Below are 13,693 nucleotides of genomic sequence, written 5' to 3'. Positions count from 1 at the left end.
ATTTAAGCCTAATGTTATTAGATTTTTTACTAAGTTTCGTGTTTTGGTATTGTTGTGTTTTGAGTTCAATTTGTCAAAATCGAGCATATAATGAGTACATTTGGCGCCTGTGCTGCTCACTTGACCCCAAGGTTCGAGACAGGGAAGCTTTAAAGAGAAAATTCAAGGAAGTAAATGAAGATGGTGCTTATTCGAACTAAGTTGAGGCCCACTCGACCCTTATCAAGTCAAGCCAAGGTGACTCGATCGTGTACAATGCTCATTTTGAAGACAAAAGCTGAGTAGACCAAGTCCAGAGGTCGTTTGATAAGGTCGAGCAAGTTGGCTCGGTTGAGCGAATCTCCCTTACCTTTCTAGTAGCTTCTGTAAGTAGGTTTAATCAATTCTTGAGGTACAGGGCATTTGCTCTACCTCTTTAAGAGAGATGACTCGGGTTGAGCAGATTCATTTTCAGCATTCGTTTATCTTTAAAGTTTTTGACCAACGCACTTGGTGATGGCTCAACCTATTAAACTAACCTCGCTTGATCGAGCGTTTTTGGCGGTTATAAATTATCATGATTTTGTTAGTTGTTGTATGCGCCTCTACTGGCTTAATTTCTTTATATTTTTTCTTACAGCTTCCACCTTCCTACTAGACACTCTCGTACATATCCATGAAGTAGGAGTAGTAGAACTATCATGAATTACCATCCCTACTTGCAATCTTTTTGATGCTTAAAAGGGGAAGAAGAAGATTAGTTGAAGCACCAATTTCACTATTTGTTTTTGCTATTTTCATATCATCTCTAGTTACTAAGCAGCTTTTATTTATTATGTTTCTTCTAGTTCATCTTATACCTTAACTTTTATTGCAAATTCTAATATAAACACATCATTTCAATCATAAATGGTATTTATTAATGATCAATTGGAGCTTGTATTTTGGATATTGATTCAATCAAATTATTCATGAATATAATCAAAGATTTAGAGGAATTATACTTAGATCTAAAACTCTTAAGATCTAAAAATTTTAGAATCACCCAAATTTTGAGACTTAATTAAATCACTCATACTTAAATTTTTTACATATACTTAAATGAGTCTCTAGATTGTATATGTGTCTATATTAAGTTTAAATAATTATAAAATTAGATTTAAAATAAGTTTAAAACTGATTTGAGTTGTATAATATATTTGATTTATAGCAAATTTAACTTATTTAACAAGTCTAGCGAGTACAAATTCTAAATAAGTTAGACTTAAATTTAAAATTCAAATCCACTAAAAAATTAGATTCAAATCCTTAAATTAGAGACGAAACTCGATTGGAATCTGGTCTTTGACCCATGTCTCTTCCAACTCCTACACAACCAAGCAACCAAAATAGAGACGATAATAATAATAACAAAACACTAAATTTCCATCGGAGTCCAAATCTACACCTGCAACTGCAAGTCACAAGTACAATCAAGCTCACATCAATCATCGACAATGCCGATCGGAGACATAGAAAAGATGGTAGCAGTAGGTCTTATTTGGGGAGCAACTAACGCTTTTATGCGAAAAGGTGCAGTTATTTGGGACCAAAAATCCCTTGAATCCTCACAATCCTTACAATCCGCATCTTCTAATCTTCACCAACGCATACTTTTCACACTCAAAAGCTACCTAAATCTCTTTCTAACATGGCAATATTCAGTCCCTCTCATCCTAAATCTCTCTGCTTCGGCTTCATTCTTCGCCATTCTTGGTCACACTTCAATTTCTCTTGCTGTTCCTGTCACAAACGCGACCACTTTTGCTGCTACTGCTGTAATGGGGATTCTTTTAGGGGAAAAAACTCGACTTGGGTATGCTTTATTTGGTACTTTTCTTATTGTTTTGGGTGTTTGGCTTTGTGTTATGTGATCAAAATTGAAAATTATTTTGTGGGTTATTTGGGTTTTAGATATTAGAATTGCCAATTTGATCTTTTGTACTTTTTTTTTTTCTCTTTTTGATTGTATAAAAAGGTGCTGTCTTCTATAATTTTGTTCTATGCGCAAGGGTTTCCAATTGATTTATTCTGTTATTTGATCTAGTAAATGTTAATTTTTTATAGGGTTATACATTGCTGTTCAATTATGCTACAAAAATGCTAAAGATTTGATTCTGTATTCCTGTTTTTACTTTTTAATGGGTATTGGGAAGGTAACTTGAAGAAAGAAATAGTGTTGATGATGCTTGCTTGAGATTAGCAAGAATGGGCAAATTTTTACTTGTGGAGAAACCAAATTATACATTAACGTGAATCATTGTGGTTCAATTGGATATGTTTTGGTCCATGTGCATTGTTGTCAAACTACTTGGCGGAAGACAATGTTTTCGTCTCCGTTAAATAGAAATGTTTTCTATGTTTGTTGGGTGACAACATTTTGAGGACTTCTATTGCAACTATTTAGGGGTTGTATGTTTTCTCTTGGAGATTTAAGGATCAAAGTGTTGGATCACAGTTCACGAGAGACCGTCTTCAAAATAAGAAATTTATATACTACTTATTATGTTAGTTGGGCTATTCGTCTACACAAGATTTTGTGATGTGTTATTATAAGTTATTAAAGCTATTCTTTTGCTCAACTTAAAGTTATCTAAATAAAGTCAAAGGGTTCGGACTTAATGTATGTGGATCTTAAATGTGTAGAGACTTATTTTATAACTGTGTTCTATAATGGGGTGTGTACTATGATGGGCTGAATGCTAGTTATAGGCTATTATTATACTCCCTCCTATTCAGCTGAACTGTCCCATTTGACTTTTCACACTTGCCGAAGCAACATTTTAACTCTTAATATCTCAAATTATGCTTAATTAAAAATTATAAAAAGTTGATATTAATAATCCTTGTATTGAGACAAACCAAACAAGATCCCATATGACTATGTTTTAACTTATAGATTAAGAGTAAAATACAAATTAAGAGTGATAAGTGAATAGTGCCAAAAAAAAAAATGGGACAATTCAGCTGAATAGGAGGTAGTATATAAAAAGTTATAATTTCTAGGTTAGACGTAATTATTTTTTCCCTACCATCCCATTGTTAGAGATTCAAAGTGAGAACATTAAGGATCTCTACAGATAATACGTATTAACCTTGAAGATTTAATCGCTCTTGTTCTCCAATATTTTTCCTGTGCTATCGAATCAGATAACTTTCAGTTTTGTCTTTTACTTTGTTATTCTAATTCAACATAATAGATCTTGTTTGTCCAATCATGTGTCTCAATCTGCTGTAGACTGTAGCTACTAGCTATTATTGATCATTTCTGATAAGGTAGTGCAGCCTGGTTGCGAACTCCGCCTCTGGCACTCCTTAAACTAGGACATATCGACTGTATAATATGTTAGACACGATATTGTTGCAGAGCTTATGATCCAACCTTATCATACATGATGAGTATGGTGCTCCAGCCTAGTTATGAAATTAGACTTTGACACTGCTCAAGGGAGCATGATTCTTGAATATGTTTAGGCAGGGTGACATTGCACGAGTTTATAATCCAATCAAGGAATTTGATGTATCTGCAATGCTATTAAGGAGAGCTCGAAAGTCCCTACTAGTATGGCTGCTCAAACTTTCTCCAATATGCAGATATTTCAAGGTTTGTTGACGGACAATGCAGACAAAGCATTTATTTAGGTGTCCTGTCTGCTATACCATATCTTTTGTTCAGAATTTGTGTTTATTTTGCTCAGAATTCGTGTTCGATATTACTCGATATCAACCATGTGTTATGGGCTCACAATTGTGATATACTACCATTGAATTTTCCAAGACTGATCGACTTCACTGAGTACTGCAGAGGTAAAGTACCCGCCCAATTAGGCAAAATGAAAGAATCATTAAATGGATTCCAGAATCCAGATCAAATTTAATATTTCAAGAATCATCTCTTCAAGGTTTCTCCCCTTCAAGCTTCTATTCTATAAGACTTGAATTTCACTTCGAACTGTTAGAAAGCTAACAAGACGTTCAAGCACGGATAAAGAATCATCACTCTTCATAAGCTCACCAGCAACTTCAGCAGGTGTAACATTAACGTTATCCAACAATTTCATAATGTCATCGAAAAGAGGGTGATCATGAATCTCGAGATAATTGGCAGCAAGGAGCTTAAACCCACTGAAAGTGCAGTAAGACATGTAGATTTGCACATCCATTCGGCCAGGGCGTAGCAGTGCAGGATCAAGACGGTCCTTGTGATTGGTTGTGAATACTATAATCCGTTCATCACCACAAGTAGACCATAACCCATCTATGAAGTTAAGCAAGGCTGATAAACTCACCTATTTGTAAGTGGAGATATAAGAAAATCTTTACAGAGCAAATATGTGAAGGTTTTCTGAAAGCAACAATGATACATACAATTTCTCATGAAGCAGGTATGCCTTTTATTCTTTTCTGACTACATCGAAGTATAATTCTAAAGTCCTAGCTGAGTTCAGAGCAAATAATGCAAGAAATCATGCGCTATGCTAGTAAGTGTTATGTAGTCATGGAGCTTTTTGGTTCACCTTTAGCGTTTAAAAAAAGTGTTTAGTAAAACTTTTTAGCCAGATGAAGCCAAAATTAAAACCTACTCTAGCTTTTTTGTTGGACTTTTTCTTTGATAAACAGTCAACGGCCAATAGTAAATTTATCAAACATCTCAATAAATACCTAGCTTTTTCAGCTACCTTAAAAGCCAACCAAAGAGCCAATATATCCAGTTGGTTAAACAAACCAATTATAAAAGCTAACAGTTAATTGCCAAACACCCTCAAAATCTTAGTAAGCATTTGTTATATGGTCTTGACTCATGACTTCTGTTCCTTGAAGTCTTGACTCAAAACATGATTCCAATCCTAGCTAACTATTCCCCCAACTTTATTAGCTTATTGAAAGGTGAAAAAATGAGTACAAGCAGTAGCATAACTTATCAAAACTGCATCAATCATGATTTAAACTGGTAAATAAACCTAAATTCAACAAAATCCAAGAAGGGAATAACTCAAACCTTTTCATCTTCCGCAGCTTTAGCACCATCCTCTGTAGCATCTCTATTTTGCAAATCAATAGAGCAATCAATATCCTCAATGACAAGAATCGACTTGCTTGCTGTTCCAATCAACAACCTCCTTAAGTCAGAATTACACATAACCTCCCTCAAATCCAAATCATACACATCAAACTTCAAGTAATTAGCCATGGCAGCGACCAAGCTAGACTTCCCTGTACCAGGAGGTCCATACAGCAAGTACCCGCGTTTCCAAGCTTTCCCAACTCTCCTATAATACTCTCTTCTGCTTATAAACCTGTCAAGGTCCTCTATCAATCCTTTCTTCAATTCTGGGTCCATTGCAATCTTATCAAATGTTGCTGGGTGATCCAAATTTATACAACTCCAGTAATCAGTTCCATTATAGTCAACTGTATGTAACTTAATTTCCTTGCTTGACTGTTTTATGTTCTTTGCTTCTATAAGGACGTGACGCAAGTATCTGATAGATTAGAGTTCGGACACAACAATATGAGCCCATAATACATTAAAAATCCGTTTGGTTAGTAATAGAAAATGATTTATAGTGTAAAATTTACTCAAAAGTTTCATGGCATTCCCGTGGTAATGAAACTTTAATCACAAATGAGTTTTTTTTTACAAATTTCCATTACCATCTTATATCATCGTAATGCATTAGAATAAATTTTATGAATAAAATAAGATAATTAAAGTTGGACAAGCATGACCATCAAGTAGCCAAGTAATTTTTCAATCAAAATTATACTAATTTTCATTCCTATTACCATGTTTTTATTACCCCTACCAAACAAACCGTAAACTTCATAACAGAAATTAGAAGTGAGATTAAATCTACAAAATGTCACAAATATTTATGTAGTTTTTATTATTAGAACACATATAGAAATGCAGTATTTCCCCTGTTTCTAATATCATTATCAGAACATATTTTCCCTGTATCTATAACCATTATCAGAAGTATATTTTTACTCTTCGCAAAATATCACAGATAGTCAAAGATTCAATTTGTGATTCTAATAAGTTATAACTCATCCAAGAAACAAACTTAATAACTCAATGGTTTTTGAAGATTAATACAAAATTAGATAAATTACCTGGAAAGCACCAAATCTTTGTACTTCTTATGAAACTTAATCTCAAAATATCTCATTTCATTCTTCTCCAATCCACTTCCACTATCTCTCTTCTTCTTTTTATTGAAACCACCTTCAACACTCTGTTTTAAACCGCTATTAAGAATCCAACTAATTTTCACCCCTTCAAAATAATCCACAATCTCTTCAGCAACATCAATACAAAAACTAACATAATTCTCCTTGTTACTCTTGTTAGCCTTAATACGACGAGTCAAGGGAGAAATCTTGGTCCCCAAGTAAACATTGGAAGCCTCAAACATGTGGTTTGGTGTTAAGCCATTGAATTCGTCGACGACCACGGTGAGCTGGGAGGAAAGTGACTTTGAGAGGTTTGTAAACTGGGTGGAGAAGAATTGTTGGATTGGTTGAGGTATAAAGTCGGTTGCGAGTGTACCTATGAGGACTGCGGTGGCGGCTAGCGAAGCGGCTGTTGAGATAATGGTGTTTGGTGGGGGTAAATTCATGGTGTCGTAACTGAAAGTCACCATTGTTTTGCTAAATTTGCATTGAGCTTGTGATTTTGGTGTGTTTTTGTGATCGGGAGTTTGTGAAGTATGAAGGATCTAGGAGTTTCTTGTGTTTGCTGTTTCTTGGAGGGGAAGACGAACCCAAAAATGTTTACTTCACATTTTGGTTGATCAAATAAGGACATTCATATTCATCTGTTATCCTTTTTATTGTATCGTTACTTTTGGACTTTAATATTTATATACTGAAAATTTTAAGTCCTTTATGTTACTTCATTTTTTCATTTCTTTAAACTTCTTCCTAAAATAAACGCTCTTAGTTAAGTTTTAATATTCAAATAATATGAACGGTAAATTTAACACTAAAAATGTCAAGGTAAGTATTAATTTCAAGTTTGTAGTTGGATTTCGTAATGTTTCGGAAAAAATTAACGAGTTGCGCAAAACGGACGACTTGTAATATTTTTATTTTTTTTGTTATTTATTTTTATTTACTTTTCAATCTTTTAGTAATACCTTTAGGAAAACTTTGAGAATTTTTGTGTGGATGAAGTATATTATTGAACGATATTTATTATGGGTAGGCAATTCGAATCAGATGAATTGCACGCTTGGGCGGATAAGATGATTATTGCTATTGGTTTTCGTTTCACTCGTGTGTCTTATAAGCAAAAATAAGGTCATTCTACAATTAGTCTACATCTAGGATGTCATCGGTACAATAAGCTTAGAAGTCAGTAGCATGACATAGTAATGTGGCTCTACCAGGATTCAAAAGTATGGCATGTGGTTTTTGATTTATGATTATTGGATATTGTCGTAAACCTGAAGAAAAATCATTGAAGGTGAGAGTGTGTTCTGGTGATAAAGCAAGACACAATCATACATTTACAAGGTACAAAGATGGTCGTGTTAAAGCAAGTAGGTTGCCAACTGACATCGAGATCATATAAGAGAACTTAGTGCGACTGGTATGACATTGATTAGGCGAAATTATTTTGGAGTTAATGCTAGTATGAATTAATATATAACCTCAGGCAAGATATTAGACGTGAAGAGATGGATGATAAGTCTCTTATACAACATTGTTTTTTGTCTAGCAACAGAAGACAATTATGTGGTTTATACGAATATGGATGGCGATGGACATCTAACTCGTTTATTGATTGCAAACCCTACATCTATTCAGCTTTTTATTGACTGGTAGTGTTGACCCCACGATAGCGATGTAGTGACTATAGACTGCACTCGTAAAGATCGAGTCTTGTTGCACATGCTTAGAAGGTTACAAACGTTGATGCTCCTAGTGTTAAACACCCCGTTCCTGTGCAACTTGTTCATTGGCTCCCCAAATAGGCCTCCGAGAGCTAGTGCTCATATCTGTACTAAAGCTTCTTCGAGCAACTAACAACCAATGTACAATCCAAGTTTTTGTTGCAAGTCGTGCAACATAATGATGATCTCACCTCAGGGCATGTGAAAGGTTGGTATCCGATTGCCACCTCTCAACAAAAGCAGAAGTCAAAGCATTATCGATGTGCTGATAAATGATACAGGGTAATGAGCCCAAAGAAGTACCAGACAACTCACTATACAACTCATTAGACGAATCTCAAAGTCTGATGATGACTTCCATCGTCTTCTTCCTATTACGACACTCAAGAATCGAAGGCGTAAGCTTACTTCCCTCAAAGATAACCCTATCTTTGTGCCCTCCATAGCTAGGCAATAGCCTAATGTTCGTAGGTTCATTTGCTGGGCTGTATAAATCACACAATCGCTGTTGGCTGCCTATCTACGTCTCCTAGCTTGGGGAATTTACAATCTCAAAAAAACTTACATTCCTAAATATTTTCTCTTTTTTTGAAAATATACGTTAATAAGAATTCAATATTTGTTTATGTATAATTCATCTTATTTAATTATTCTATTTTCAAACACGAGTTTTATTTTCCACATTGATAAAAACGATTAGATAAAAGACCTTACACCCGAGCCTTTTGAGTTGAGGAAACCCTAGTCAACTCGGATCAAGTAGAGATTAAATGACTCACCAGAAAAAATAGAAAGTTTCAAACCCGTATAGAACAAATCAAAACAAAGAAGCAACCAATTGTAGAGGATGACATACAAGAATGAATGAATTTTCATTGGAAATATGAAAAATAAAAAAGAACATTGAAACAATAGGAGAAATAATGTTGTGATGTTGATAGTGCCTATTTCTTGAGGCACAAAGCTTTGTAAAAAGGTTCAATGATGATCATATTAGTATTGTGCAAGAGAACATTCCTGTGGGACTGTTCCATTAAACCTCTTAGGATCAGCACAAAAGTCATAAATCATATAATTAGCTCTGATCCTGTCCATCTCTTCCTTCTGTGTTGGACTGAGTTTTTGATACTTGTCCTTTGTCCACCAATTATTTTCATTTTTCACGCTACATCTATCCACGCAGCTTTGATCATTCTGAGTGCATTTGCAAGCATCATCCTTGTAGTTCTGTACCATGGCTTTGAATGGTGCGAGACTCCAGTCGGTCTTAACACGCCCTTTCTGAGTGGCCCAATCGTCTGCATTCCAAAAGCTAGCATAAGCTTTCATGGGTTGTGCATCTGGGTAATCATAGCCTTGGTGTTTTCTGTAAACTCGAATTGGTTTGCCGTCTACAATCCACCTGAAAATGTGACAACAATGTCGATTAAAACCTTAGAATATTTTATATACTTAATTGAATCATATTGATTACATCAGAGTTCATAGAATATTATTTGGTTATGTTGAAGATAATAAGGCCTAAGATTCAATAGGTTCGCTCTTTCTCAAAGCATTATATGCAAGTTCACAATGTGAGATCTTCCTCACATGTGAGTATTTTCAACACTCTCTCACATGTGAGTATTTTCAACACTCTCTCACATGTGAGCTCCAAGAACCACCTTCAGCTCTAATATCATGTTAGGCTGTGACAATTCGTCACATAATCACACCCACCCAATGGGTACCCGTGGATTGGGACTCATAGGGTGATTATGTGACAAATTGACAGGCCTAACACCACCTTAAACATGACATGATCCAGAAACTTACACGACTTCATAGAAGTTCCAGAAGATGGTGTAGGTATGGTAACCATCAGTTGGGTCGAACCAAGGCTTGAATTGTATTTCGCGTTTACCATATCCTTGAGTGTAAATATTCGTGTGAATTGTGTAAGGTTCGTTAGTGACATTTCCAAGAAACTCGTAGTCAATTTCATCATGTGTATCACCATAAGAAGAGAGCTGCAGAATTTCACAGTAAAGAATTATCAGTTAAAACATCAATTTTATACTTACGATTCCTAAACTCTACATAGACGGAGCCACTTAGCAACATAAAAGTAATAATCAAGAAACTTACGTAGAAAGTGGCAACAGTTCCAGCAGAGTTGCCAGAAGGTAGCTTGATGCTAAAGCTAATAGATCCATACATGTAAAATACATTTGATTTTATTCCAGTTCCTGATAATATAGTGCAAAACAAATTAAAGTTAAAGGAAATATCACTAATAATCTTATCAGAATTTATTGTTTATGCATTTCATGAAATTACCTCCACTTTTATTTAGCATGAGTTCAACAGTGTCTGAACCAATATAACGACCACGATCAGCACCCCAATAGAAGACAGTACTGTCTTGACATGTAGCGTGCACAGAACATATAAGAGCCATTGAAGAAGCAAATAAGACTAAAAGAACAGCTCTAAGGTTTCCCATCTCAAATACTTCCTTTTCTTGTTTTGATGGTGATGAGATGGTTCTGTGTTTGTTTCTCATGGATTTTATAGGTTGTAGCAATACATGAATGCTGATGATATGTGTAGGAGTCTTTGAAAAGGTCTGCTTTATGTATTTTTTTTTACATGTCTGCAGGCCTTTCTCTTACTTCCTATGTTTCTTGAAAAGGTCCCCTCCTCTTTTTTTATTTGTTATTGAAATCTTTGCAGCCCGTTTGGTAACCGATATTAAATGGTGGGAATGGTAATGAAAAGTTAGTGTAATTTTGGTAGGAGTATTTCTTGTAAATTTAGCGGCCATGCTTATTCTCCTTCAACAATCTCATTGTCTTCATAAAATTCATTCTAATGCATTACCGTTTGAACATTTAGTATTAGCTGGTGATGGAAAATTGTGAATAAAAAAACCTTTTTATGATCAAACTTTCATTAACATGTGAATGACATGATACATATTATGAAAATTTAGATTATAAATCATTCTCATTGCCACTAATTAATACTGTTAACCAAACAAGCTGTTGAAGTTTTCGTGCTGAGATCCCATGATTTGTTAACATTGCACTTGTGTTAAGTATGACATCTGAATCCTGTTTTTTGGACTTCTTACTTCATATCGAATTTAAGTGTTGGATCTTTAATATTTAGATATGGATATAACACTTGGACATTTGAATTTAGTTCAAAATCTCTGGAATTTTTCACAGATAACAAAGTTGGGCACTTAGACATGAAGATGTTTCAAATATTGACATTTATTTCCAAGTAACATAGTCATTTGGAGGCAGGGATAAAGCTTTATGGCACAATCATGGTAATTGTCAAAAACTAAGGCTAAACGCTTCTCTTGGATATGGTACAAAGGTAACACATAATTTCAGACTTATTGTGTAATTCGTTGTTGGTTTGTCTCCGGTTATGTTCAATCACAGTGCAAACAAGGGTCACATTGCTTCCGTATTATAGCGATTTATAGTTTAGCGTGACCAAATAAAGAACACATTAACCATGAAGTCCGATTCTGGACTCCTACCACAACCGTGACCGAGACCATATTTTCCCACTATAATTTCAATGTGGTTAAAAATTAATGTAATACTCCTATATTTTAGGGAAACTCCATGTGACTTTGAGTTGTTGGATTTTCCCCATGGTAGTTTTAAGGTTATGACCTTGAACTTTTAACTTTTCCATGTGGTAGACAAAATGTTCAATTTTTGGTTAAATTAAAAAATTATTTCGACTGGATTTTGAAATAATTAGGGTGATCATGACGTTTGTTTTTTGAAAAAAGTGTTAGTATATTTGGTAAAAATAGTGTAAAGTTAATAAAAAAACTTCGCATTTGTCTACCACGTGGAAAAGTTGAAAGGTCAAGGTCACCACGTGGATTAAAAAAAATATTTATCTACCACGTGAAAGAGCCGAAAATTTAGGGTTACCACTTGAAATTTCTCAATATTTTAATTATACTCTACATAAAAAAAGGTATCAATTATCTTAAAAAAAGTGTAATAAGATGAAAAAACATATTCATTTAAGATTATAGGGCTAGGCCTGGTACATCACCACGAATATTCTCTAATAAATTAACTAAATTTTTTAAGTTCTTCCAGCACCAAGTTAGTTTTGTACATTGTATTTAGTCAAAATATAATGCATAAAAATTACCTTGGCCGTACACTTGATTTTGATATAAAGACCATAATGTACAAGCTAGGAAAGACTTATTTGCAGAGCTGGAACGCGGTAATGGACGTGCACAGAACTTAAATTTTATGAGCAATGAAGAGTTTGCAGGCATGGAGTTAACTATAATCTATTCAGGAGCTGAAACGTGCAGGCATTGTACAAACTTCATGCTCTTTGTTGGTAGTTGGTCAACATTTCTATCATTTTCTAATACAATATAATACTGTCGGCCAAATGGAATAGACTATTATCATATGAAGTTGTTGAATCATAATTGGTAAAAAAAAACATTATATATATCTCTTCTATTTCAAACTGTCATTTTCCCTTCTTAATCAGGCTTATATGAAGTGTTTTGTTTCTGTTACCTAAACTGATGATGGTGTCTATCGTCGGATTTTTGAGGTATCTTCGTTATGTATGTACGATGATGGTTTACGATGTTGTAGAGATGATACTTGTAAGCTCTAGCTCTCTTGATATTCTTATATGATTATCTTACTTTGTGCTCTATTGAGGTTTCTGCAATTCTGCCTAAGCAGAAAGGGTGATCAGGTGTTTTCATCTGAAACATGTTCACTATCTGTATCAGATAATCAGAGGTTAGTTCACTAATGCATTGAAATATTTTCTGTATATTTGTTTTTCTTTGTTTAGTTGGGTTAATATTATGATAAGTCAAATTCTTTTATTTTGTTTTCTTCTAGCAATAAGAAATATAATAAAATATAAATCATAGCGAAGCTGATAAATTTGGACTTCTACACAAGACGCACACAAGAGGAGAGTTGACTTGCACACAAACCAAGTAAGGTTCGACCATAAAACCAATTGGTTTTAGGAGGAGTAGCCCATCTAGTATATATGTTAGTCAACTTCTCTTTAATTCTTCGATGTAGGATCACATGTGAATTATTTTCCAACAAAAGCCACATAGGGGCTGTAGGAGGAACGAATTTTATGGTCTATAAACGCAGTCCATTGTATTATTAGTCCTATGTCAAAATGAATGGTTAAAGTTGTAGAATGAAATTTGAGATTTGGGGTTTAAATCTTCAATTCCTCGTTCAAGCTACACATTTCAAATTTTGGTAATAATTTCTTAATATTAATAATTTAATTTATTCTTCAAAATTATAAAATGTTTCCAATTTTAGACAAAAATAATTATTTTAACTTGTATTATATACAATTATCATTCGTGGTTGTACCAATTTATATAAATCGATCATTCAACATTAACTATTTTTCTAGTTGATCGGTTATTTGACTCTTTTTGCTACTATATTGACTGTTTGACCCTTTTTGGTTTAAATTTCTAACTTTGCCCCTATATTCAACCTAGTGAATATTTTCAGATTTAGGCGAAATCAAAGTAGCTAGACTGTTTTTTGTTATTCTTTACTTTTTCCTGATCTGTTCTTCTTGTGCTGACATTCATTCATAAATGGTTTATACTCAAGTGAACTGCATCATTGTAATCTAAAAAGAAACACTAATACAATACATGAAATGTTGGAAAAATAATTGATCCCACATCGAGGAATTAGAGAGGTTGACTAAAATATGAGCTTGAT

General features: G+C 34.1%; 4 protein-coding genes across 4 annotated transcripts; 2 read left to right on the top strand and 2 right to left on the bottom strand.

The window, feature by feature from the left end:
- Positions 1-1,260: 1,260 nt before the first annotated feature.
- LOC130814866 (uncharacterized) lies at positions 1,261-2,831 on the top strand. Its single transcript, XM_057681103.1, has one exon. The coding sequence runs from the start codon at positions 1,476-1,478 to the stop codon at positions 1,890-1,892; it is 417 nt and encodes a 138-aa protein (XP_057537086.1). The 5' UTR covers positions 1,261-1,475; the 3' UTR covers positions 1,893-2,831.
- A 653-nt stretch (positions 2,832-3,484) lies between these two features.
- LOC130814867 (uncharacterized) lies at positions 3,485-3,896 on the top strand. Its single transcript, XM_057681104.1, has 2 exons — positions 3,485-3,622; positions 3,717-3,896. Exons 1-2 carry the CDS (start codon positions 3,485-3,487, stop codon positions 3,894-3,896), a joined length of 318 nt encoding a protein of 105 aa, XP_057537087.1.
- Positions 3,897-3,944: 48 nt separating this feature from the next.
- LOC130814864 (AAA-ATPase At3g50940-like) lies at positions 3,945-6,665 on the bottom strand. The gene is made up of 3 exons (XM_057681101.1): positions 6,136-6,665; positions 5,018-5,501; positions 3,945-4,307 (listed from the first exon to the last, which is right to left on the bottom strand). The coding sequence occupies exons 1-3, from the start codon at positions 6,663-6,665 to the stop codon at positions 3,945-3,947; spliced, it is 1,377 nt and encodes a 458-aa protein (XP_057537084.1).
- A 1,919-nt stretch (positions 6,666-8,584) lies between these two features.
- Positions 8,585-10,430, bottom strand: LOC130814865 (probable xyloglucan endotransglucosylase/hydrolase protein 26). The gene is made up of 4 exons (XM_057681102.1): positions 10,239-10,430; positions 10,047-10,147; positions 9,735-9,928; positions 8,585-9,321 (listed from the first exon to the last, which is right to left on the bottom strand). Exons 1-4 carry the CDS (start codon positions 10,402-10,404, stop codon positions 8,913-8,915), a joined length of 870 nt encoding a protein of 289 aa, XP_057537085.1. The 5' UTR covers positions 10,405-10,430; the 3' UTR covers positions 8,585-8,912.
- Positions 10,431-13,693: the final 3,263 nt, after the last annotated feature.

The sequence above is a fragment of the Amaranthus tricolor genome, chromosome 6 (assembly GCF_026212465.1).
Source record: "Amaranthus tricolor cultivar Red isolate AtriRed21 chromosome 6, ASM2621246v1, whole genome shotgun sequence".
In the NCBI taxonomy this organism is placed as follows: Eukaryota; Viridiplantae; Streptophyta; class Magnoliopsida; order Caryophyllales; family Amaranthaceae; genus Amaranthus; species Amaranthus tricolor.
Note: the sequence above shows the minus strand (reverse complement) of the source record. Positions and strands in the feature narration are given on the sequence as shown.

What these genes read in the sequence shown, in the direction of transcription:
- LOC130814866 (XM_057681103.1), top strand. Translation starts at nt 1,476, where the DNA reads ATGCCGATCGGAGACATAGAAAAGATGGTAGCAGTAGGTCTTATTTGG.
- LOC130814867 (XM_057681104.1), top strand. Translation starts at nt 3,485, where the DNA reads ATGTTTAGGCAGGGTGACATTGCACGAGTTTATAATCCAATCAAGGAA. An exon ending in CAATATGCAGATATTTCAAG is followed by an intron (nt 3,623 to 3,716) that starts GTTTGTTGACGG and finishes TATTTTGCTCAG; the next exon opens with AATTCGTGTTCGATATTACT.
- LOC130814864 (XM_057681101.1), bottom strand. Translation starts at nt 6,665, where the DNA reads ATGGTGACTTTCAGTTACGACACCATGAATTTACCCCCACCAAACACC. An exon ending in AAAGATTTGGTGCTTTCCAG is followed by an intron (nt 5,502 to 6,135) that starts GTAATTTATCTA and finishes CTAATCTATCAG; the next exon opens with ATACTTGCGTCACGTCCTTA. An exon ending in AAGCTGCGGAAGATGAAAAG is followed by an intron (nt 4,308 to 5,017) that starts GTTTGAGTTATT and finishes ACTTACAAATAG; the next exon opens with GTGAGTTTATCAGCCTTGCT.
- LOC130814865 (XM_057681102.1), bottom strand. Translation starts at nt 10,404, where the DNA reads ATGGGAAACCTTAGAGCTGTTCTTTTAGTCTTATTTGCTTCTTCAATG. An exon ending in GAACTGTTGCCACTTTCTAC is followed by an intron (nt 9,929 to 10,046) that starts GTAAGTTTCTTG and finishes GAAATTCTGCAG; the next exon opens with CTCTCTTCTTATGGTGATAC. An exon ending in TGGAACTTCTATGAAGTCGT is followed by an intron (nt 9,322 to 9,734) that starts GTAAGTTTCTGG and finishes TCACATTTTCAG; the next exon opens with GTGGATTGTAGACGGCAAAC.